The sequence below is a fragment of the Hippopotamus amphibius genome, chromosome 8 (assembly GCF_030028045.1).
Source record: "Hippopotamus amphibius kiboko isolate mHipAmp2 chromosome 8, mHipAmp2.hap2, whole genome shotgun sequence".
In the NCBI taxonomy this organism is placed as follows: Eukaryota; Metazoa; Chordata; class Mammalia; order Artiodactyla; family Hippopotamidae; genus Hippopotamus; species Hippopotamus amphibius.
This window is the reverse complement of record NC_080193.1, coordinates 134,393,704-134,420,707: the sequence shown is the minus strand read 5'-3', so window position 1 is coordinate 134,420,707 and position 27,004 is coordinate 134,393,704. Positions and strand designations below refer to the sequence as shown.

The 27,004-nt window shown below is 37.0% G+C and overlaps 1 protein-coding gene across 20 annotated transcripts in view; it reads right to left on the bottom strand.

Annotated features, from left to right (window-relative positions):
• The window catches only part of PKP4 (plakophilin 4), a 236,260-nt gene that overhangs the window by 57,336 nt on the left and 151,920 nt on the right, over positions 1-27,004 (bottom strand). For 17 of the 20 annotated variants that reach the window (XR_009055218.1, XM_057747065.1, XM_057747073.1 and 14 more), the window contains 3 exons: positions 26,674-26,708; positions 1,126-1,257; positions 825-1,015 (listed from right to left, as the gene is read on the bottom strand). Coding sequence is in view for 19 of the 20 variants with exons in the window: in XM_057747065.1 (XP_057603048.1) it covers positions 825-1,015; positions 1,126-1,257; positions 26,674-26,708 (358 nt within the window). In the remaining variant the exon portion in view is untranslated. The remainder of the gene's footprint in view (positions 1-824; positions 1,016-1,125; positions 1,258-26,673; positions 26,709-27,004) is intronic. The other 3 variants (XM_057747071.1, XM_057747075.1, XM_057747076.1) reach the window with 1 other exon arrangement.

Below are 27,004 nucleotides of genomic sequence, written 5' to 3'. Positions count from 1 at the left end.
CCCGTGTTGCATTAAGAGAAGCTGAGTGTTTCCCTAACTTCTTTGATCCTCTTGCCATTTTTCGGCTCCGGAGAAATCACTGTGGTACTTGGACAGATAGTCATCCTCACTGGTTACTGCCACTGGGGCCTCCTATTACTTCCATTAATTCTGGCATATGCTGGTGGACTGCTGTGAGTAAAGTGGCAATGACCGAGAAGCTAAGGAGTTTTTGTAGATACATACGCATTATTATTATTATTATTTTTGACTAGCAAGTAAGAAAACCCCAACCACAGAACAGTTATGCTTCTACACAGTAGCTTTCTATAGGCAGGAATATCTATATTCTAGCAAAGGAAAAAAACATGTTTTCAGAGAACAACTTCAATGATGAGGGTAACAGCTCTGGTTAGAGTGGCCAGTCCCATTTTGTGCAGGTGTGGGAACAGTGCTTTGCCCTCTAGAACTCTCTACAACATATTTTAGCTCTAGTATTTTTAGGAACTCATAACCCCGTAGGGACTGGAACATTCCACCCAGTTCTCTCACACTCTCCCTGGACTACTCCCCACATGCCAAACTTGCTGCTTACAGAAAAATTACTCTCCTGTGTCTAGAATTTATCAGAATTCAATAGGAACTAATACTTTTAGTTTTCAAGCCTAAAATTTCATTAACATCACGGACTCATAGTGTAAAATGATTTTGCTATTTCATCCATTCTATAACTTCAAAATTGTATGTATTGGTTTTACTGTTAAGAAAGAATACTTATAGCAGATATTCACTTGGGAGGGCAGTTTTTTTTTTTTAACACAAGGGTCTTGATGTATTCGGCTTACCTGAACCAGCGTTTGTCCTTCAGCTCTTGAATTCCTCACCAGGTGGTTATTAGTCGATCCTATGAATGAATGTTGCGGTCTATTATCTGCCTTACTCAAGTTCTGGCTGTTGTGGAAACTCCCTGCTTCCTGGTATCCACTGTCGGAATAAGAATTCATTTGTGTTGAACTTCTTGAGTTACCCAGTGACCCTGCAGGAATGAAGCCAGCAGAAAACATCTTTATTTTACACTTCTGATGCTCATTTTCAAAACGGAAATATTGAAAGCAAACCTAATACTTAGAAGATAGTACAACAGACCCTCACTTTCATGGAGGGACGTCTGCTCCGGTGAGTAGAGGGTCCCTTGTTCCGGCTCTGTCCTGATGAGATAGTTGTTGGCATGGACAGCGTCAGAAACTCTAGCTTTGTTTCCACCAGTATTTGGCACATCTGAAAGGAGATAAGTTTAATCAGCCCCATTCAATACTACATAAAAACCTGCTAAAAAAGGGGTTCAGGTATTTGTCAGTAATGTCTTATACTCTTAATAAAGACTATTAACTCAAGACTTCACGCAAGTTAACACATGACTATTTTCACCTTAAACTGCACAGTCATTTTGACTGTGTTCCATATTCTCAGTTTATTATTATATTTTGCTAAATTTCATGAATGTTTTTCATCCTGATTACCAGCCACAAATTAACTTACACGCGACATTAAATTAAAATCTGAAAACTGACCTTGCTTCCCTTGGAAAACTCACCTCTCAGGTGACCTCCTCCAGAGGATTAACAGACTGAGTGAGAATGGTGACTATTTAAAAAAAGATCCTCCATATCTCAAACTTCTGAAATGAAAACCTGCATGATGTTCGTTTTACTGAGCTTGGTAATGAAACCCCTGAAGGGAAGGCTAGCTTTTTATGTCATATTTCATATCATCTAAAATCAACGGAACTCTGCACAGAGTTTTCAGAACTGCCAATAATGGAAGTTTTAATTTCTCATGCATTTGCTTATTTTATTCCTTTTGTTTGTTTCCAAATGAATACAGACAAATCTAACCTCATGATTGTTTTCTCTAGTCGAATGTCTCACCCATTATCTTTTTTTATTTTCAACTGTATCACTTTGCCATCTTGAACTTAAAAAGCAAAACAAAACAAAGCAATTTATCTTCTTCTTCCCAATTCCAACTTCTTTTTCATGCTGTAAATTTGGGTGCTGTAGCTTATAGTGCCTTTTCCCAGTTCCACTCAAATATGTTCTCTTTTCTCTAGTGTCTTCAAAATATATTTGCCCATGTTCAAATTATCTTCATGACAAGTCTTTCTTTCCTCAAATTTAACCCCCATGTTGCTAACAAACATTTTTCCAGGAATGCCACGGCACCCTCACTTTATAGGTTGAAATTGAGTCTATATCACGTTCTGAGTTTAACACACAACCCTAAGGATTAAAATCTGTCTTTCCTTTCTGACTCTCTTTCTTTAATTATTTATTAGGGCCCTACTCTATGCCAGGTTCTAAGAATGAAGCTGAGAAAACATACAGAGTCTGCATGTGTGCGTGTGTCCATGTTTGTGTTACTGTCTGGGGGAAAGGAGCTTAGGAAAAGTTTCCTAAAGGAAGTAATATCTAAGCAGTATCCACTTACCACAAGCAGCCAGCTTGTCCTTTCTTTATAGCACTTAGCACCATCTCTCTCCACTAGAACATAAGCTCAAAGCAGGCAGGGACTTTTGTCTGGTTTGCTTACTGTTGTATCCTCAGTGCCTAGGATAGGTGCATAGCACTCGGTCGGTGCTCAGTAAATATTTAATGAACAAACAAATTCCCAGTAAAAATAGCAGCTTCTCTTTACTGAGTGCTGATTCATGCCTGGCATTGTGCTGTGGCTTTACTTTATTGTGTTCAATAAGGGTTGTCTATGTAAAGCAAAGTAAAACTTTTAGGCATTGCTGATCAAGCTAGTTTGGAAAGTGAATACAGGGTTTACAGGAGAACTGGGAATGCCACATTCTAAACCTTTAACTTGATGTCAGATTCAATCCAAGGTTTTGCCTCCTAGCCTCCAGAAAGATTTGCTGACATTCTTAATATAGGTTTTTGATACATCTGCCTCCAGATTTATCATTTGACATTACACTTCTAGGTAGCAGAACTCTGTGACAGTTCTGAATTCTTAAGTTTGGAATTTCAATACAGATTTCAGATTGTATGTGGTTTCCCTGGTACACATTGAAACATGATCTAAGTCTCTATCAGGCTGATAATACTGGAGAGTGATCTGCTTCATTTGGAAGTCTTCTGTCTTTCCACAGTTCTAAACATTCTTACACAGCAACTCTTTAAGGACTTTTATTAGGGACTAAGTAAACTACATAGTTTGCTAGGTTATAAGAGTTTTACAGGGAATAGAATGCCTGGGAGAAGCTAAACAACAGATGATCTGAAATCAGAGCTAGGAAGCAGTCCACCTTTATTGCATCCAGGAATGGAACACTGGAAAATCACATATGAAATGGCAACAAATTATAGAATGGAAGTACCACTGTGTTAGCTTTAAGACTTTGCATACACGGAAAAATGTTCCATTTTAAAAAAGAAAAAGATGTTTGGATAGTTCCTAGCTTCAGCTTTAGTACAAGATAAAACCTGGGATACCAGTACATCAAAGCTTTTGGCTTGGAAACACTAGGTGGCATGCAGTGTCAGAATCTGAAAAATCATCACCATGGAAACCAAAACCATTAGAGTTCTGTGTATGTCTCTCTCTCTCTTTTTAACCATTAGGATATATTATTTAAATAAGAAAAGAGAAAGAGACTCGAAATTCTGTATTTCAGCAATCTTGTCTCTTTATCCAATGGAACATTTTCTCACAAACCAGGTGAGAAGCAATCGTGCTCATTTACACTCTTTTCTAAAAGAAGCTATTTAGTATAATCTTGGGGGGACCAAGATGGCAGAATAGGAAGATTCTGAGCTCATTTCCTCCTAAGGATACACAAAACTGCAACTACGGATAGAATAACCATGTCTGAGAATGACCTGAGGGCTAGCAGAACAGATTTTCTACAACTGAGGATATAAAAAAAGGCCATATTGAGATGAGCACGAAGGGAAGAGACGTGATCTAGTCAGAACACACACCCTCAGTGCAGCAACCCACAAATGGGAAAGATGTTATAACCGTGGAGGATCCCGAGGAGCAAGGGACCCAAATCCCACATCAGGCTCCCCAGCCCAGAGGACCTGCACCAGGAAGACAAGCCCCCATAACATCTGACTGTGAAAATCAGCGAGGCTTAAGTCTGGGAGAGCCAGAGGGCTGTGGGAAACCAAGGAGCTGCCCATAAAGAGCTCACACACAAACTCACTTGCTACAAGTCGCTTGAAGCAATCGCTTGAAAAGCATTGAGGTCATATGAGAAGGAGATTCACTGACTAACTTGCGGGCATGTGTGAGAGGGCAGGGATCTGGTGGAACCTTCTCTGAGAATGGAAACACTGGCAGGTGGCATTTTTTTTCTTTTCACTTTCCTTGCCCCTGGCTGACCTGTCGTTGGCAGGTGCCGTTTCTGTTACTCTTTAACCTAACTAACAGCGTGCACCTTCCCCAAGTGCTCCTGAGGTCCAGCCCTGCCCAACCCACCTGCCCCAGCTGGCCCCTTTAGAGCGGTTCTCTCTCTGCTCCACCCAGTGGGTAGCTTCAGCCAGCACTGGAACCCCTCCAACATGGCTCCCACTCCAGGGAGCTAGCCCAGCATATCAGCGTGTCTGCAACAGCTCTGGCTGGGCCTTGCAGCCAGTTGAACTGGGGACCAGCCCCACATATCAGTGTGCTTGCAGCAGCTGAGGAAAAACCTATCAGCTACCTGCACCAAGGGGTCAGCCCAGCCTTCCAGAGTGCCTGTAGCAGTAGCGGTTGAACCACAACAAGAGGGCACATGCAGCCCACATGGGGTAGCCCTGGGAATCCTGGCTCTTGTGACCTGGGGAAATTGGGCCACTGGACCTCACAGGAGACTTTCTATATAAGACCACTTTTTTAGGACCAAGAGAAATAGCTGATATGCCTAATGCATAGAAACAAACACAGAGAGTTAGACAAAGTAAGGAGACAAAAGAAATAGCTTTGAAATGTAAAAACAACACAAAAACTCAGAAAAAGAACTAAACAAAATGGAGATAAACCATTTACCAGATAGGGTTCAAAATAATGGTCATAAAGATGTTCACCAAACTAGGATGAAGAGTGGATGAACTCAGGGAGAACTTTAAAAAAGAAGTTATAAAAAAGAGAAATTATAAAAGAGAGTTATAAAAGAGAAATTATAAAAAAGAACCAATCAGAACTGAAGAATAAAATAACTGAAGTAAAAAACACACTAGAGGAAATCAACAACAGATTAGAGCATGGGTCCCTAACCCCCAGGGTGTGGACTGGTACTGGTCTGTGGCCTGTTAGGAACTGGGCTGCACAGCAGGAGGTCAGCAGCTGGCGAGCGAGTGAAGCTTCATCTGCTGCTCCCCATCCCTTGCTCGCACTACTGCCTGAACCATACCCTGCTCCCCTGTCTGCAGAAAACTCGTCTTTCACTAAACCAGTCCCTGGTGCCAAAAAGGTTGGGACCACTACATTAGAGGATGCAGAAGAACATATTACTGATCTGGAAGACAGGATGGTGAAAATCACTGAATAAGAAGGGCAAAAAGAAAAAAGAATTAAAAAAATGAGGATAGTTTAAGGGACCTCTGCAACAACATCAAATATACCAACATTCACATTACAGGGGCTGTAGAAGGAGAAGAGAGAGAGAAAAGGACAGAAAAACTATCTGAAGAAATAATGAATGAAACTTCCCTAACCTAGGGAAGGAAACAGATATCCAAGTGCAGAAAGCACATAGTTCCAAATAAGATAAACTTAAAGATTCACACCAAGACATATCATAATTAAATGGCAAAAGTCAAAGAGAGAAAAACAAAAAGTCACATAGAAGGGTTAATAAGCCATAAAGTTATTAGCTGATTTTTCAGCAGAAGCTTTACAGGCCATAAAGGAGTGTCATGATATAGCCAAAGTACTGAAAGGAAAAACTTACAACCAAGAACACTCTACCTGGCAAGATTATTATTCAGAATTGAGAGAGAAAGCTTCCCAAATAAGCAAAAGCTAAAGAAGTTCATCATCATTAAACTGGCATTAAAAATGTTAAAAGGACTTTTTTTAAATGGAAAAGAAAAGGCTATAACTAGAAACAAAAAATTAATGAAAGAAAAAAATTGTACTGGTAAAGGTAGCAGATCAACCACCTAAAAAAATTGGTATGTAGGTTAAAGGACAAAAGTAGTAAAATCATTTATATCTAAAATAATGAGTTAACTGATACATAAAATAAAAATAAAATATACCTTCAAAAATATTAAATGTTCAGGGAGAGGGGAAAAAAATAGTGCTTTTAGAATGTACATGAACTTAAGTGACCATCAATTTAAAATAGACTGCTATATTCACAGGTTGTTATATATAAAACTCATGGGAACCACAAACCAAAAACCTGTAACAGATACATAAAAAATAAAGAGAAAGAAACATAAACATTACACTAATGAAAGCCATCAAATCATAAGGGAAGAGAACAAGAGAAGGAAGGAACAGAGAAGAACTACAAAAACAACCAGAAAACAATTAACAAAATGGCCATAAGTATGTACCTATCAATAATTTCTTTTAATGGGAATGGACAGGATGCTCCAATCAAAAGATACAGGATGGCAGAATGGATAAAAAAATAAGACCAATATATATACTGCCTACAAGAGACTTACTTCAGATCCAAAGACACATAAGTGAAGGAATGGAAAAAGATATTCCATGCAAAGAGAAATGAAAGGAAAGCTGGGGTAGCAATACTTATATCAGGCAAAGTAAACTTTAAAATACAGACTGTAACAAGAGACAAAGAAAGGCATTACATAATGATAAAGGGATCAATCCAACTAGAGGATGTAACACTTGTTAGTGTCTGTGCACCCAACACAGGGGCACCTAAATACATAAAGGGAGAGATTGACAGCAATACAATAATTAGGGGACTTTAACACCTACTTACATCAATGGACAAATCAATTATACTGAAAATCACTTTAAACAATACATTAGACCAGACAGATGTTAGATTCTCTCTCTCTCTCTCTCTCTCTCTCTCTCTCTCTCTCTCTCTCTCTAACACTCACCACTCCTAAATAGCAGAACACACACTCTTTTCTAAGGCACATGGAACATTCTTCAGGATGGATCACAAGTCAGGCCACAAAGCAAGTATCAGTAAATTTAAGAAGACTGAAATCACATCAAGCATCTTTTCTGACCGTAATAGTATGAACCTAGAAATCAACTACAGGAAGAAAACTGGCAAAACACAAAACACCTCAAGTTTAAACAACATGCAACTAAACAACCAATGTGTCAATGAAGAAATCAAAGAAAAACAAAAAAATACTTTGAGACAAATCAAAGTGGAAACACAATATTCCAAAATCTATGGGCTTAGGTAAAATCAGTTCTAAGGAAGTTTATAGTGATACAGGACTATCTCAGGAAACAAGCAAATTCTTACATAAACAATCTGACCTTACACCTAAAGGAACTGGAAAAAGAACAAAGTCCAAAGTTAGCAGAAGGATGGAAATAAGAAAGATTAGAGCAGAAATTAATGAAATAGAGATAAAAAAACAACAACAACACACCAATAGAAAAGATCAATGAAACTAAGAGCTGGTTCTTTGAAAAGATAAACAAAACTGATAAACTTCTGTCTAGACTCATCAAGAAAAATACAGAGATGACTTAAAATCAGAAATGAAAAAACAGAAGTTACAACTGACACCACAGAAATGCAGAGGATTTAAGAGATTACTACAATTACACACCAACAAATCAGACAACCTAGAAGAAATGGATAAATTCCTAGAAACACAAATCTTCCAAGACTGAATCAGGAAGAAACAGAAAATCTGGACAGATCACTAGTAATGAAATTAAATCAGTAAGCAGAAAACTCCCAGCAAACAAAAGCCCAGGTCCAGACTGGCTTCCCAGGTAAATTCTACCAAACAGACCTATCCTACTCAAACTAGTCCATAAGCCCCATGCTTATATGGTCAATTAATCTACTACAAAGGAACCAAGAATATGCAGTGGAGAAAAGGCAGTCACTTCAATAAAGGGTGTTAGGAAAACTGGACAACTACATGCAAAAGAATGAAACTGAGTCACTTTTTTTTTTTTTTTTTTACAAAACATACAAAAATAAAATCAAAATGGATTAGACTTAAATGTAAGATCTAAAACCATAAAGCCCTAGAAGAAGACACAGGCAGTATGCTCTTTGACACCAGTCTCGGCAATATTTTTTTGGATCTGTCTCCCCAGGCAAGGACAACAAAAGCAAAAATAAACAAATGAGACTACATCAAACTAAACTAAAAAGCTTTTGTATATCAACAAAACAAAAAGGCAGCCTACTGAATGGGAGAGGATATCTGCAAATGATATATCTGTTAAGGGGTCAATATTCAAAATACATAAAGAACTCACACAAATGAACATCAAAAAAACCAAAACCAAAACCAAAATCAAAATAATTCAATTTAAAAATGGGCAGAGGACCTGAATAGACATTTTTATAAGGCCCATACAGATGCCCAACAGACACATGAAAAGATGCTCAACATCACTAATCATATGGAAATATAAATCAAAAACATGAGATATCACCTCACACCTGTCAGAAAGATGAAATCAAGTGTTGGCGATGATGTGGAGAAAAGGAAACCCTCGTGTGCTGTTGGTGGGATTGTAAATTGGTGCCGCCATAATGGAAAACAGTATGGAGTTTCCTCAAGATACTAAAAATAGAACTACCACATGATGCAGAAATTCCACTTCTGGATATTTCTCTGAAGAAAATGAAAACATTAATTTGAAAAGATATATGCACTGCACTATTATTTACAATAGCCAAGATATGGAAGCAGCCTAAGTGTCCATCAGTGGATGAATGGCTAGAGATGTGGTATTCTATTGTGTGAATATTACTCATCCACGAAAAAAAAATGAAATTTTGCCATGTGCCACAACATGGATAGACCTAGAGGGTATCATGCTAAGTGAAATAAGTTAGAGAACAACAAATACCATATGATTTCACTTATATGTAGAATCTAAAAGTCAAAACAGAAACTGACTCACAGATATAGAGAAAAACCTTGTTGTCAAGGATTGGGGGTGGGGGGATGATTGGCAAAACTGGTAAAGGGGCTGAAGAGGTACAAACTTTCAGTTATAAAACAAATAAGTCATGGGGATGTAATGCACAGCATGGATAATATAATCAACAACATTCCAATAACTCTCTACAGTGACAGTTGGTTACTAGACTTATTATGATCAATTTGTAATGTATATAAATTTTGAATCACTGTCATATACCCAAAACTAATATAATACTGTATATCAACTAAGCTTTAATTTAAAAAAGAAAAGAAAAGAAAATAATCTTACACAGATTAAATACAAACTGTAAGATACATTATTCCATACTGGTCACCCTAACAATAAAACTTAACAGAATTAGTATCTCCAAAAAAAAAAAAAATCAACAAAATCAACAAAATTACCTCTAAGTAATATAATCATCTACCCTCTAAATGTTAGTGTCTGTTTCTTATATTTTTATTTATTTATATTTTTGGCTGTGCTGTGAGCCATATGGGATCTTAGTGCCCTGCCTAAGGATCAAACCCATGCTCCCTGCAGTGGAAGCACAGGGTCTTAACCACCGGACTGCCAGGCAAGTCCATGTTTCTTATATTTTTAAATGCAATGCCTCAGAAAATAGAATATAGAAAAGGACACTGAAATGTTAATTAGAACACTAAAATATTAAATTTCCATGTGCCCCCAAATCTAATTTGAATATCTAAATAACTGGTTTAGAGTACAGGGTACATATTCTATGCTTTACATTTTGGAGACTATAAAAGTTTTACAAAGTTAGTAAAAGAAATTTATTTAATATGAACTGTAAAATAAAAAACAAATTCTATACTATGAATAAGGTCTTCAGTCATTTTTCTACTTCTATAATGAAGTCCAATGATAATGTGTATCTGCAAAGACAAAAAGATACTGAAATCTCTTTTGAATCGTTAAAAGGAAATTGTTTTCAAAAGTTTTGCTATTATTTACTGTTCCTTTGAAAACTTGTAATTCACAAATTACATACACACACATAAATGTATACACACACAGCCACTATACCCCTGATAAACAAAAGGGTCATTTCCTAATTGCTGAAAAAAGCACACCTTATTGTAGTATAGTATGTCACAATTACTCATTATGCATTATTTATGCAATCTTTCAAATGAATGTCTTTTAAAAACATCTGCTATGTGGAATGGAAGCACATACTAGTCAAATTTACCAGAGAAATCCACAGAGACTTACAGGATGGGGCTAATCATTTCATGATCAATGCTATAAACTATAATTAAATAGTTGGCATGTTGTGATTTAGCACAATCAGAACACGAAATTTTTATGAGTAAAAATGGCAAACAGAATATATATGCTACTTCTTTAATCTGTGTGCTGAACAACATGTGTTATCTTTTTAAAAAAATCACAAACATGTTTTCTGGGACCCCAGAAATATAACTATGGGACATTTTCAAACATCAAATTAGTATCTTCCAAGAAAATGAATATCTACAAATATAGAACTTGAACAGGCTTCAAGGTAGAATGAAATAATCTCCATCTGTGATTAAGACTGGGAGATTTGTGGAAGCATGGTCCTTCTTGCTTGTTACATTTCATCTGAGTGCCTGAACATTACCAGAAAAAAAAGGGCAATTAATTAGAAAAAGTAGAAGGTTGTAGCTAAGAAAAATATTAGTGTGTAAGGGACAATAATGTTGTAGGGCTATGAAAATCTGTTATATTATCCATCCCATTAAGCTCATAGTAAAAGATGAAATACAAAGTGAATTATTTTGTCTTTTCTGTGATTAACCTCCCAAAACACACACCAAGTATACATAAGTACGCTCAGTAAAAAGTCTAAGGCTTCTTTAAAGAACTTGAAATTCTTAAAATGCCTCTGCTTTGTTCATCTATGTCTGTTTGTTAATATGAAGTGATGAGGTCTATACTGTCTGTAAAATCACCATGGAAACAGGAACTTAGAGATCAGTAAGGAGAGTTTTAGTATGTACAACCCTGTAACTAGTCTTTCACAGACGAGCATGCTGTAACCTTATGCTAGATTCTCCATGTCAGGAGTTGCTGTAGTGCTTAGCCCTCACGTGAAAGGTAGTGTAGTGTGAGTTTTGGCAGGACTCTTGGTGCTTAGCCCTTACGTGAAAGGTAGTGTAGTGTGAGTTTTGGCAGGACTCTTGGTATGTTAAGGCAGTTGATACTTTCTTTGACAGTTAAGGGAATTGGGTGTGTAAGACACACCCCAAATGTAAGACATTTCTTCCAACTCTGGCCTATGAGTTGAGGTTAGGCTATCACACTTAGGGGCAACACTGAAAAATATGAGTAGAGAGTTTAGTCTTACGAGGACTCACTTCCTATAGGACTGTAGGCTCAGGAGGGAGTCTACTTTCCATAAAGCTGCTGTAGAAATATTCCAGTGCTTTCAATGGCTAAGAAGTAAAGCTCTCAGCCAAATTCTGGAAGGGGAAAATGGTCCCGAAGACTTCCCCTCTTCTTGTAGCTTCTCTGATGTACAAGACTCATTTCTACAGCAGGTAACCTTATTATTGGAGGCAACGAGAACATTGGGAAATCCTGTTTTAGAGTGAAAATGTGAATAGGGTGATGGAAGCATGAGGCATAAGAACATTCTTTAATTCACATAAGATACAGATGGATATTGACTGATACCTTAAGAATATTATAGATACTTAAGAGTTTGTTGCCTCAACTACAAACTACTACATACATATGATATTCTTTCAAAGTTGGATTTTAATGGAAGTAAAGGCTTAGAAGAAAGAGCAGAAGGCCATGTTTCTTGAAACTATCTCTAGTCTGGTTCTCTTGAGTACATCTAGATTCTTGAGTCTTATGCATGCTTACACTATCTTTTAAATATTAATAAGAAGATGGCTCTAAAATTTTTACTCATCCAGAAAACACTGTGTGAAAAGCCCTGGAAGATAGAAACCATTATTAATGAAGTATCTTCTAGCTAACTTGAAACCTTGCTCTAAAAACCAACTAGTCTGCCTTGAAATCCACTGTAAAAGCTCATCTACCTGAATTCAATCTCATAGTTTAAGCAACTTCATATCTGTATAAACTGATATAAAGTGCTTTATTTGATTTCTACAATGACAAATCTGAAAAATATTTTAGGTTTGTACATCACCAGAGATCTCCCGTTCAAAAACATTTTAAAATTCCTGAATTCTGTTCAGGGATTCAAAAGGATTAAAACTAATTTTTAGGGAAAAAATAGGAATTTCCACAAGTAATCATATTAAGATGAGTGTTTATTAAGTATTTTTAGCCTAGGTACTAATTAAAATACAGGTGTTTTGGGGGTACCTGTGAGCTTAGTATGACTTTAGGTACTCTGTGTGCTGATGGGTGGGTTTGTGTTCCTATCTTATCTGTAGCTTGGTGTGAGGCATCCAGCATTGGCAGTTGCAGGCAGTTGGGCAGAGCTGGGTCTTAGACTGATAGAGGCCTCTGTGAGAGCTCTCTGCAATTAATATTCCCTGTGCCTAGGGATTCTCTAGTGGGTCCAAAGCTCCCACCCCAGAGCCTCAGGCCTGCCTTCTGGTCAAGGAATCAAGGCCCTGCAAGTCCCGGCAATAAAGGGGGTTAAAAAAGACTAACCAAGCCCCAGACTAATGGTAAAAAGTTAAATCAAGCAAATACTGAAACAAGGAAACACGTACACACGCAAGAAAAACAAAAACAGAACCCAATAAAATATAAAGCACTAGAAAAACCAGAGAAAATAACCCCAGAATGAAATCAATTAAAAAGAAAACCAACAAAACCTCAAAACCAAAAAAACAAAGCCAAAGCAGAGTGCCAACTAAAGACCAATGCAAACAAACAAAACAAACCAAGAGTGACTAAAACAAAACAAAACAAAACAAAACAAACAAAAAAAATGACAGAAAGGGGAAAGAAGACAGAACAACAGAAGGGCGAGGTAGAAATAGAAATATATTTTAAAAAATTTAAAAAGGAATAGAAAAGAAAAAGAAAAAACAAAGAAAATAATAATAATAAAAAAAAGACAAGCAAAACCCTAGAGAAATGGTGAGAACAAGGACCAAATATAACAAGGACCAAACAGAAACAAAGAGCAAGAGAACAAGAACTTTTACAATTTGTATGGACATGCAAAAGACCCCAAATAGCCAAAGCAAACTTGAGAAGGAAAAAATGCAGCTGGAGGAGTCAGGCTCACTGACTTCGGACTATACTACAAGGCTACAGTGATCAAGACAGTATGGTACTGGCACAAAAACAAATATAGATCAATGGAACAGGATAGAGCCCAGAGATAAACCCATGCACATATGGGCACCTTATCTTTGACAAAAGAGGCAAGAATATACAATGGAGAAAACACAGCCTCTTCAATAAGTGGTGTTGGGAAAATTGGACAGCTACATGTAAAAGAATGAAATTAGAACACTTCCTAACACCATACACAAAAATAAACTCAAAATGGATTAAAGATTGGGACTTTCCTGGTGGTACAGTGGTTAAGAATCTGCCTGCCAATGCAGGGGACACAGGTTTGAGCCAGGGTCCAGAAAGATCCCACATGCCACAGAGCAACTAAGCTTGTGTGCCACAACTACTGAGCCTGAGATCCAGTGTCCATGAGTCACAACTACTGAGCCTGTGTGCCATAGCTACTGAAACCTGTGCTCTGCAACAAGAGAAGGTACTGCACCACAACAAAGAGTAGCACTGGCTCTCTGCAACTAGAGAAAGCCTGTGTGCAGCAATGAAGACCCAATGCAGCCAAAAAAAGAGAAAGGATTAAAGATCTAAATGGAAGGCCAGACACTATAAAATTCTTAGAGGAAAACATAGGCAGAACACTCTGTGACATAAATCGAAGCAAGATCCTTTTTGGCCCATCTCCTAGAATAATGGAAATAAAATTAAAAATAAACAAATGGGACCTAAGGAAAGAAAAGCTTTTGTACAGCAAAAGAAACCATAAACAAGACAAGAAGACAACCCTCAGAATGGGAGAAAATATTCGCCAACAAAGTGACTGACAAAGGATTAATCTCCAAAATATACAAGGAGCTCATGCAGCTCAATATCAAAAAAAACAAACAACCCAATCCAAAAATGGGTGGAAGACCTAAATAGACATTTCTCCAAAGAAGACATACAGATGGGTAACAAACACATAAAAGAGATGCTCAACATCACTAATCATTAGAAAAATGCAAATCAAAGCCAAAATGAGGTATCACCTCACACTGGTCAGAATGGCCATCATCAAAAAATCTAGAAACGATAAATGCTGGAGAGGGTGTGGAGAAAAGGGAACCCTCCTGCACTGTTGGTGGGAATGCAAATTGGTACAGCCACTATGTAAAACAGTATGGAAGTTGCTTTAAAAACAAAAAATGGAACTACCATAAGACCCAACAATCCCTCTCCTGGGCATATACCCTGAAAAACCATAATTCAAAAAGATACATGTACTACAATGTTCATTGCAGTCCTATCTACAATAGCCAGGACATGGAAGCAACATAGATGCTCATCAACAGATGACTGGATAAAGATGTGGCACATATATACAATGGAATATTACTCAGCCATGAAAAGGAGTGAAATTGAGCTATTTGTAGTCAGGTGGATGGACCCAGAATCTGTCATAGAGAGTGAAGTCAAGTCAGAAAGAGAAAAACAAATACTGTATGCTAATGCATATATATGAAATCTAAAAAAATGGTTGTGATGAACCCTTTGGCAGGGCAAGAATAAAGATGCAGATGTAGAGAATGAACTGGAGGACACGGGGCATGGGGGGAGGGGAGGGAAAGCTGGAATGAAGTGAGAGAGTAGCACTGACATACATACACTACCAAATGTAAAACAGATAGCTAGTGGGAAGCTGTTGCATAACACAGGGAGATCAACTCGATGATGGGTGATGACCTAGAGGGGTGGGACAGGGAGGGTGGAGGGAGGCTCAAGAAGGAGGGGATATGGGGAGATATGTATACATATAGCTGATTCACTTTGTTGCAGAGCAGAAGCTGGCACAACAGCGTAAGGCAATTATATTCCAATAAAGATCTTAAAAAAAAAAAACCCAAACCCCCTAGATTTTAATGAAAAAACAGATGTTACACCTATCGTAAAAAATGTATAGTCTATTCTATCGTTAAAAGGAAAACTATAAAAACAAAAAGTTTAGAAATATAAAGATGAAAAGAAATGGATTACATCTGTAAAGTGTCCGAGTTTAACAGGTGGTGTTCATAAAAGGCCAAGGGGTTCTCACTTCCTAACGAGTAAAGCTGAGCAATGAATAAGGGATTTGCTGTGATGTAAGAAGTGTGGTCTATGGAAAATAAGTGCTCAAAAATCACTCAAATATTTTCAAAGACAAATTTCATTCCTTCTGGGGAAAAGATGTTAACAAATATATAAATGGAAGCATTTGACCGCGGGAGACACAAGACAGATTTCTTCCGTTAAAAAACAAACAGAAAACTCTTTTTAAAAAAATCCATACATACCAACGGGGAAAGGGGTGGGGAGGGAGGAATTAGGAGGCTGGATTGACACATACACATTATTGACACTATGTATACAATAGACAACTGATGGGAACATACTGTATAGCACAGGGGACTCTACCTAATGCACTGTGGTCACCTACAGGGGAGGGAAGCCCAAAAGCGAGGGGATATCTCCATGTGTGTGGCTGATTCATTCTGTTGTGCAGTGGAGGCTAACACAACATAGTAAAGCAACCATACTCCAATAAAAAATAAAAAAAACCCATACATATTCACCATTAAAAGAAATGAATGGGTCTTGTGAAACTAGGCTTCTCTGTCCTTTTCTGCTGGACTATCTATTTTGGTAAAGGTTATCAAGATAAAGCAAAAAATGAAATGTGGAGTTATAGATGGTAGCCTTTTTAATGCTTCGCCAAGTAACCATTGTACACTGACAAAGTGAGGCTCTGTGTGTTGAGGAGGTAGTAATGGAAAAAAAGAAAAGGAGCTTTCTGACTTGACAATTTCTATTTTATTTTAGCTAGTTAATAGATTATTTCTTCACATATCACTAAAAGCATGAGAAAATTTAAATATTTGACATGTTTGAATTAAACATAAAATGTTAACGGCTAAAACTGGATATTTGACTTTTACACCAAGTGCTCACTCACAGTATTTAACCTTCTGGGGGATGTGCTCACACTTCATGGGTAACTGGCTCAGCAGTATTCAGATGCACATGGGTGAAAGCAAAACGCTAATACTCTTATCCGGTGGCACAAACAGAGTGATACATGTGGAGCTCGAAGCTGATGCCCAGCACCTACAGGTGATTTTGCTTAATAAGAATTTTAACAAAATCCCATCTATGTGGAAACAAAGTGAGTACTACCGTTGGGTGGGAAGTGCATGTCACTGTCTCATAGTTGGTTTCATTTATGTTTGGACCAGGCTTCAGAGTATGGGCAACAGCTTGCTGGCTTTAACACGTCGCTCTGATGTACAATTTAAACCCCAATGTTCTGAACCTTTTGTTTAAAGAATGTGTATTTAAATTTTTTAAATTAAACTTTTCAAACATATATAAAAATAGAGAAAAGTATAATTAACCACCCCCCAGATTTAATAATTACAACATTATGCCACACTTTTCACACTCCATTTATCTTTTTCCTTTCTTCTGTTAGAGAATTTTAAACAGATCTCTCGCATCAGACCATTAGGACTCTAAATACTTCCATGTGTAGCTCTATAAAATAAGGACATCACAAAACTGCAGTTATTCCACAATGCTGTATAATGAGTTCATGTTCAAAATTTTCCTGAAGTCTCAGAAATGTCTTTCTTCAGCAGCTTGTACTAGTCAGGCTGAAATAAGTTTCACTGACTGTGTTTGTGATTGTTACTTAAGTTCTTTAAATCTAAAACGGATTTCCCATCCCTTCACTTTCATTTTCTTGGTTCCCTGCTAGAACCATAGCAATAAACTCACAGCATGAACCACGTTCTGAATTTGTTTGATGGGTTTCTCACGGTGGCTTTTCAATGTTTCTTGTAAGCAGAAATTTAGAGTAGCTTTCAGGTCAAGCTTTCGTGGTTAGAATGCTTGATGAACAGTGCCGTGTGCTTCACATCACGCCGCATCATGCCTTTTACATTTGCTCAGATCAACCAGCCAGTTCAAGGGGTGGCAGCCTGATCTTCGTATTTTCCAGTTCACCATCTTTCTGTCTACTAATGCAAGGATTCTCAACCTTGGTTGCACACTGCACAACTTGGAGGCCTGAGGTAGAAATGAAGGGCGTAGAATTTAGAAACTACTGCTAACTGAATCCCATGCCCAATGATTCTAATTCAATCAGCCTAAGTTGTGGTTTGAATATTGAAAAAAAGAACCCCAGGTGATTCTAATGTGCAGAATATAGAGAATATAGAGGTTCTTGCATACATTGACAATCTTTGCTTGAATCAATGATTTCATTAGGGGCTGTAAATTGGTGACTTCTAATTTTATTGTTTTTTTCTACATTTATCAGCATATTTTAGAAATCTTTAGATAGCTAATAATGACTAGCGTTATTTGGTGATCCTGAAATAAAATCTGTACAGGACAAGCAGGATAAAATTTTAAGTTCTTCAATGACTAATAACTAAATTGATTTAATTATGAGTAAGGCAGTGGTACTCAAACTGCAGAGTGGAATCACTTGGGGATTGTTAAAGACTACTGATTTCTGGTTTGGGCCCCAGACTTTTGGATTCAATTGTGTGTGGGCAGGCCTGGAAATAATATTTTAACAGCTCCACAGACAACTTTAATATGCAGCAAAGTCTGGGAATCTCTGGAGTGAGGTGTTGGTACCCAAATTACCTCCAATAGCGATAGTGGGTTTTTCTGCTTGTTTTGGAAGTGGCTGTTGCATTTTTGTTGACAGAAAAATGTATCATCATTTTGAGCCAGATATGAAAAGAGGAGAAACCAAAGCTGATAGGTAACGTGACAAATTTATTAAATTCCAAGATCAGGCTCATCTCCAATTTCCATAAGAATTAATCAAATAATAGAATGGTCAGTAGTATGCTGAAGTCTCCTTGCAATATTCTAATTTAATGAATATTTAATGATTATTTCTTTAAATGATTTTACTCTTTTTAATCTGTAGATAAAGCTTACAATATAGGGAAATTTGAAACAATCTTTTTTTAAAGCCTAATAACTTACTAAAATTTAAAATACTCATGAGGATTTACACTTCATATGTTACTATCCTCTGGTAACATGGGAAGCACAGCTAGGCATAGCAGTTGGTATAGGTAGGAATATATGCTTGTGGGGACCAACTTGGACCCCGAGAGTTGGCATGAAGATTATTCTAAACTAAAGATATTTGAGATTCAATCGATGCAGAAAGAAGCCTTTTTGGAGTTTCCCTTACTTCACTAAAAGCAGTTCTGGGAGTGAGGCTGCCATGAATCCCTTCTGGGGCAGTTTTATGGAATAAAAAGAAAAAGATCCGAACGACCACTTGCACCTGTGTAAATAAACATCACCACAAACTGTCTTATCTCCTGTTTGTTCCCTTAAACATCTATTTGTTCTTCCCATAGAAGCCTCTTCTGCCGGCTTCCTCTCCCCTAAGTGAGGTACACAAGCCCCCAACCCTAGCCATTTAGGGAGCTACTTCTTTGCTGAGCTCCCATATGTACATGAATACTTAGGGTTTTAAAAAAATTATCATTAATCTGTCTATTGTCAGTTAAATTCACAGGCCCCCAGTTACTGAACCTAAGAGGGTAGAGGAAAAGTCTCCCCACCTCCCACAAATTGCTAAGCATTTTCGGTGGGCAATTTGACACTATTGGCCAAAATAAAAATGTATACACCCTTGCCCAGGCAGTTCCCCTAAAAATGTAATTGAGACATTCAGATGTGCAGTGAAAATTTTTACCTTTGTTTGTCAAAGTGCAAAATTGGAAAAAACAAATGTTCACTAATAAGGGACTGGTTACATAAATTTTCTAAACAATTGATAGTCATTAAAAAGGAGGCAGATCTTTATATACTGACATAGAAACACATGCATGGTTTTACTATGTTGTTAAAGAAAAAAAAAACTAAGTTATAGAACAATGTATAATATATACTCATTGTACGAAAAACAAAACAAAACAAATGTAAATGCGTGGATATTTACACACACACAAACATACCAACACACACACCAGATTTTGTGTGTGGGGGGCAATGGCCACAGTATGGGTAGATGTGGGAATGAAGGAAATTTTTAAGTTTTACTCCAAATTCTTCCAGACAATTTATTTTAAATAACAAGCATGCCTTAGACAAACAAACAAAAAACACTAAAAAAAAAAAAAAAGAAAAGAAAAGAAAAGCATGCATTACTTTTGTAACAAAACATGAAAAGGTTAAGTGAACCTTTATAGTGATGATTAGGAAGCTATAGCACTGCAATTGTGGTAAGGAGACCATAATGACTATGTTACTAAAAAAGCCCTGAAAAAACAAGGGAGGAAAAACTTGGGACTCTAAGGCTGATATGAACAGAAATTCATACTCCTCTTGGTATTTGGAAGAGAAGCAGAAATAAAATTTTGTCATTTATACAATTTATAGTCATAATAAATCATAACATTCAAAATCTGCAGTAAAGTAATAGTCCTTTATACATGATTGCTAATCTAATATTCTATTTATGAATATGTATAACATAACTTCCTACTGTATCCCCCTTATAAATTCAGTACATTTCTACTGAGGCATAAAGTGTTCCCATTTAACTTTCCGTCTTGTCTCATGATGTGCTGATGCTTTTTTTGTATTATAAATTACTTGCTCCATCCAGATGGAGGAAAAAAGAAAAATAAATTGGCACAGGGCTAGTCTCTAAATTATCTTTTATCTTCAGTATTTATGTTTTTTTAAACCAATCCCAGTGAGAGAGAAACTTGTGTCCATTTTAGAAACAAAATTTAAATATATAAAGAAAACGCAAAACCTAACTTTCATAAAGCCTTAAATTTATTAGTATATATCAACTACCACTGTCAGTATATACCACACAATAATGATTTAAATGGATAATGTTAAAATTATGGCACTTCAATACACATTTCATAATAAATAAATGTGGCACTGCTAAGTTAAATAATCTGATCAGCTTAAAATTTCTATCACCATCTTTTCCCTTCACTCTCATATTTATTGTCAAACATCAAATACCTGAATTGCATGGAATCATTAATATTTTCTTTTCTTATTGTGAAAGACCCATCCAAGTCTATTAATTCCTCAATGTCTTCCGGGTCAACCAAAAATTTCCCCTACTTTTATGTTCCTGTGTTTTTTCTCCCCCACTTCATACTTCAGCAAATTTAAAAAAAAAATTTTATTGAAGTATAGTTGACTTTCAATGTTAATATCTGCTGTACAGCAAAATGACTCAGATATACATACATATATATATGTATATATATTCTTTTTCATATTCTTTTCCATTCTAGTTTATCACAGGAAATTGAATATAGTTCCCTGTGCTACACAGTAGGACCTTGTTTATCCATCCTATATATACAGTAAAACCTTGGACTGTAACTTGTTCTGCGAGTGTTCCACAAGACGAGCAAACATCTCTAATAGATTTTAACTTGATAAACGAGCAATGTCTTGCAATACGACTAGTACGTGATGCCAAATGTCACATAATCACAACTGAGCCAACGGAGCTGACCACCGACAAACTGATGGATCTGCATTGTGAGCAACAGCAAGAGGTAATGGAGGAGATCCTGTCTGCAGGAGGAGAAGAAAAAGGCAAAGGAATCCCTCACTTCAAATGAGATTAGGGAGATGTGTAAAATGTGGGAAACTGCAAAATTTTGTAGAAAAGCACCACCCGAATAAGGCTGTAGCAGTGCGAGCGATGAATCTGTTTAACGACAATGCAATGTCACATTTCCGCGAAATCCTCAAAAGGAGGCAAAAGTAAGTGTCATTGGGTAGGTTCCTTGTTAAAGTTGCACGAACAGAAAAAGATTCCATTGAGCCAATAGATAGCAGTGATTCCATTAGTGATAGTGAAAGTCGTCCTACACAATAACCCTCCTCTCTCTTGTCTCCCTCACACCAGCCACGAAGGTTTTAAAAGGTAAGTGCAGGTTAATTTTTCTTTATATTTTGTATTTTCTTTATTATTTTGTATTATATTACTGTATTGTAATCATTTTTATATGAATATTTTTGGGTTGTGGAACGAATTATCTGAGTTTCCATTATTTCTTATGGGGAAATTTGCTTTGATATACAGGTGCTTTGGATTACAAGCATGTTTTCGGAATGAATTATGCTCGCAAACCAAGGTTTTACTGTACTAGTTTGCATCTGCTAACCCGAAACTCCCAATCCTTTGGCAACAGTCTGTTGTCTATGTCTACAAGTCTGTTTCTGTTTTGTATATATGTTCATTTGTGTTGATTTTAGATTCCACATATGAGTGATATCATATGGTACTGTTGGTCTCTTTCTGATTTACTTCGCTTAGTATGATAATCTCTAGGTCCATCCATGTTGCTTTAAATGGCACTATTTCATTTTTTTTATGACTAAGTAATAGTCCATTGTTTATATGTACCACATCTTTATCCATCCCTCTGTCAATGGACATTTAGGTTGTTTCCATGTCTTGTATGCTCCTATGTCTTTTGTTAACTTGTTCGTTACTAGAGACTCCAACCTTTTGGCCTCTTAATTTCTTATCCATGAGTAGTAATTCCCAATCACCTACTTAATATACATTAACATCTGCTCCTGCATCTATTTATTGAACAGTTCTTCAAGTGCAAATGAGCCTGCTTCCCTGGCCTGGTGGGGACAGACAGCACACTCCAGCTCTGCAGGCTGCTCCTAGTCCTAATTTGCAGGGAAGAGGAGAGGAGGGATAGATTCTCAGGCTGATGCCACGCCCCCCCTTCATTTTACACACAAGTGCTAAAATTGGCAACTGCCTAGACTCTAGTAATTCCCCCCCGGAACAGAAAAATTGTGAAATTGTGATTTGTGGTAAAATTCACTTTTCAGGATGTGGCTGGGGGATTTAAGCAACAACCCATGATCACTTTGACAAAAGGACTCAATTTATGGCTTCAATTGCTTCTTTCTGGTAGGGAAGATACACGGTGTACGGTTATTTTTATGACTGCATTGGTGTGCTTTTTCTTAAAAGAGAGATAAGTCCAAGGTTTTTTTCTTTAAAAGATATCTTCCAAAATATAATAATTTCCATCATGAGGAAGTATAATTACTTGTGCATAAATTTGTATTCTCACTTTCTTCAGCTCTTTACCTATTATTCTAATATATAGTTTTTGTGATTCTGGAGTTTTTCTATTTTATTATATGAGTTCTTAAAAGCTACCTCAAATTTTGGTGGAACATAAGAGACTGTACAAATACATATATTGGTAAGAGATATGAAGACATAAATAGTGAAAAAATGGCACACTAACAAAAGAGGAAATGAGAACACTAAGACAACATTCCCTCTTCACTCCTTTTCAGCAGAATATACATGAACACACCCACAAAATCCAAGGTCATAAGAAATGTAAGGCTAAGGAAAAGACAAAGCCAAAACAGAAAATGATAAACTCTCCTCTTCATAAAAGACAAGAGGAGGTCCGTTTATGTTTTTAGAGAGAAGATATGTAATGCTGGTAAGCTAGAAAATACAGAATAATGAAGAGAGAAAGGAACAGAAAGGTGAGAAAACAATAAAGCATACATGCTTAAAACAACTTCATTATGTCCAGGGGAGCTTCTCCTTAAGACTCCTTCCCAATCAGCCTAGAAAAATAAAAATGTTTTGTAGAACGGATAATTCTTCCCCACACCTTGGGAAGTTATCTCGTTGAGCATCCAAGGCCTTGGCTTTTTGCTTTTCAACAGCCTTAGGCCTTAGTACAAGTTAAAAATCAACCAACCAATCAACCAGAAAAAAACAAGTAAGCTGATTCTACTGAACTGAATCATAAATGGAAATCTTTTCTGCTTAGGGCATCTCGAGCTTTTCCTTAGAAAATGATTCTGCAGTAAGTTAGCTATTTAAAGACAAATTCAGCAGTTGGCCTCAATTTCTGGCATTTCAACGGACTATTACTGAAAACACCTGAGTAGGCAGGGATCTCTCCCAGGTAGTGATCAAACTATTGCCTTGCTAACAATTCACCTTACTGCTGAAAACCTTTTCAAATCAAATTTGTAATAAACACACACACACACGTAGAGAAATTGTCTTCAAATAAATGTTCAAAATATTAAAGAAAAATGAGGAACAATAACATTCCTAAATCCTTTCTTATTTAGGAAACCAAGATAATTGAATAAAGATGTTTCTTTTGTCAAGACCTAGCCAAAGACAAAATAGACCAAAGACCTTTGAGATATTTTTTATTTTAAGCCACCCCTACCTCATTTTGGGGTGGGACTGCCAAGTTCTAGAAACAAGATTATTTTCATATTACATTCAGTATCTCTGCATGCAAACTGGCAAAGAGAAGATAACAGTTAAACTTTACAGGAAAAGTAGCAGGAAAACTGTCATTTCATCCCATTTACTTACAATCAAACTTCTAAAGAGCATTTATAACTGCTTAGAAAAAGGAATAAGAAACAAATCACATTTTTCTTTTATTCACACAATCAAATTTCAAATTTCTACCCTTAGATTATAGCTTATTGCCATGGTTACAACTTAAATGCCTTAAGTATGGCTGAAAAGTAGGCAAATTTAAAGAAAACACACAAGTAACATTAATGTAGTTAAAATAACAGAGAGTGGAGTAAATATCAGTTGTGTTTGCTTTGTTTGAAGGTTAATATACTTCCCCCTCCCTGCAAAAGGGGAAGCAAATGTAGTATCTCCCAGGTTGGAATATGTGTTTGGGCAGGAGTGTACTCTGACCAAAGTAAGGGATGAAGTATAGTTATCAGGTATGAATTATGAATGTAGTTGTGGTGAGGACAGATGAATGACGGGAGTTATATTTCCCTAACACTAAAGTATTTGGGGAGCTGTTTGGCATATATAAAAAATACAAATATATAATATTTATATATTAAATGAAATATACTAGTTTGTTTATAATATTTTATCTATCTATATTTTATGCATTAGTAAATCATGAAGATGGTGGTCAAATGTGTGAAGCTGAGTAAATGCACTGGAGGGGAGGAGAGGCAGAAAGGGTGCCAAGGGCTCAGATACTCACTCTCTATCATGTGTCTTCATAATCGAAGCTCATACTCTCCATGTGTAAATCAATGGAATTACACACTGTGCCTGCCTGGCTTTCGGTAGTTAAGAAATCTACAACTGCCCCCTCCAGCTCAGTTCAGCCAGGATGTTTCTCCAGCTCTACTTCAGGCAGCACTGCCCGCATGGCTGTATCTCCTTTGTGGTTCCAGCTAATGCTGGAACCCCCCCCGCCCCCCACTACTGCTCCAGTTTGGTGGCAAAACCACCCAGCCCTTCGTCCCTGCAGATCTAGACACAGCAGCAGCTTCCAGGAATGACTGCACCTTTGGGTGACTGGACCCTGACTGATACGGCTATTCTCCTTGGGCTACAAAGAACTCTCCCCTATCAAACACTAGCCCTCCAAGAGAAAAGGGCAATGACAGGATATTGAAATGTTTTGTAGATAGAAATATCAACAATGACCCCGATGAGGGCGTATGAGAGGACCGGCCTCATATACCTAAAGGGGAGGAGAATGAGTACAGTCTTTTTGGGAAGGCAGCTTGGTTATGCACATAAAGAGAAGCCTTACAAATGCCCATATACTTTGAATAATTTTATTCCTAAAAAAACCTAGCCTAAGGTAACAATCAAAGCTGCAAATATAATTGTATACACAAGGATGTTTACCATAATGTTACGTAAAATAGTGAAAAATCAGAAACCACCTGAACGTCGAAAAATAGAGCCACGGGTAAACATGGTATACACTAGTAGTTTTCCTTTCCAGAATCCCAACCCCCCTCCAATTTTAAGTGTATAGAGTTATACACCTCTACTAGACCTGAAACACTTACTGAGGGCAAAGATATTTGTTTTACACATTGACAACTACGGGCTAGCCAACTAGGCTCTCAAGAAATATTTTTGGAATAAATTAATAAGGATGCAGTATTAAACATGAACTTACAGGACAATTTTATATTAAATGGTACATTTTTGCCATAGCCAAGCAGCAAATACACTGTGTATTTTTCTTTAAACTGAATTTTTCAAATCCCTTTTTAACAGTTCATAGCACTGCTCTTTCTCCTGAGGAATGTTTAAATCAGGTGACTTTTTGCTCAAAGGATTTCCAGTGGCTCTCCATGACCTGCAGGAAGTTCAAAGTCCCTGGTGTTTACAGATCTCTATAATTTGGCCCAGTGTGATTGTCTAACCTTTGCGCATCTTATCATCTCCCAAACCAGTTTTAAATGTTCCCAGGAGACATTTCTGTCGTCTCTTCTGCTGCCCAATGACAATACCCTCTCTCGGCTAGGCTGCTGGTCAAGCCCCAGGGCTCCAGGCTCATCTTCTCTGCAAAGCCCTCTCGAAAGTGGTCTGTCCATTTAATGACAGTGTTTCCCACTTAATACTCACTTGGGAGTTAACCACATATTATTTCATGCCAGTATTAAACTGCTGTTTCTAAGTTTTCTTGCTTAGTAGCTTTTCACGTCTCTTCCTAATCTATGGTTTCAGTAAAACACTACATTTCTTGCTTCTTTATAAAATAGCAAAGCACCTTGTATACACTATAAATAACACCAGAATTCTGGTGCCAGGTTCAGGTAAATGCAGATACCAGGCATTTGGTGATCTGAATTTTACTCAATTCAAAGCTTGTTTAAACACCACCGAAGTCTTTAAATATCAAGGCCTATTCTAGCATTCACAAGTTGCTGGCGTTGTCCTCTACGTCATAAGCTTCCTGGGAGCTGAGGGGCGTGTGTGCGGAGCCCACCACTGTCTGCCCAGCAGTGTGTATAGCACTTGCTTCATGATGTGAATGCTCAGGAAACATTAATGAGTGAAGATTGAGGATGAAGACATCAAACATCTGTGAAAGTGGCAGACACTCTCCTCAATGTAATTCATCCTTTATATGAGGTGAATTTAGGGTAAAAATGAGAGATAAAGAGACTACACTAGAATCTTCCAGACTATTTTAGAAGCTGTCAGGTAGTCTACATCTGGATACCTAAAGAAAATGCACATTTCAGGCGACTCTTCCTTTGAGTATGAGAAACACTGTGAAAGGAAAGACCCTGACATATATAAATCTACTTTAATCAAGTATGTTAAAAAAAATTAAGTACATTAATATGTACTTCTTCAAAGCAAAGTAGCTCAGTATCGTCACTATTAAAGGCCTTGCTGGCTGATTTCACCATAAGGTAGTAAATTAAGAGAGCAGGCTTTGTCTGTGCAAAACAGAAGGAAGATTTTTTAATATGATTAAAAACTCATACCTGTTGATCTCCAAGGAAATGACTTCTCAGTTGAGCTGGAGAAAAAGAAGGAAAAAAATGAAACATTTATTTCCTCTGTTACAAAATTTAACTGCCTATCTGTTTTGCATACAAACATTTAATTTTCACATTTAATTACATAAAAGTATAAAAACCTCAAATGAAATTTAAAATGATGGTTCTAAGTTAATTTTTAGACAGTATTTAACCCTCCACAACAATTTGGGACAAAACTGTATTTCTTGGGAATTAAGGCAAGTTATAAAACGACTTATGAAGTTATAAAACGACTTATAAAATGACATAAAAAGTATGATTCTCCTTGGATAAG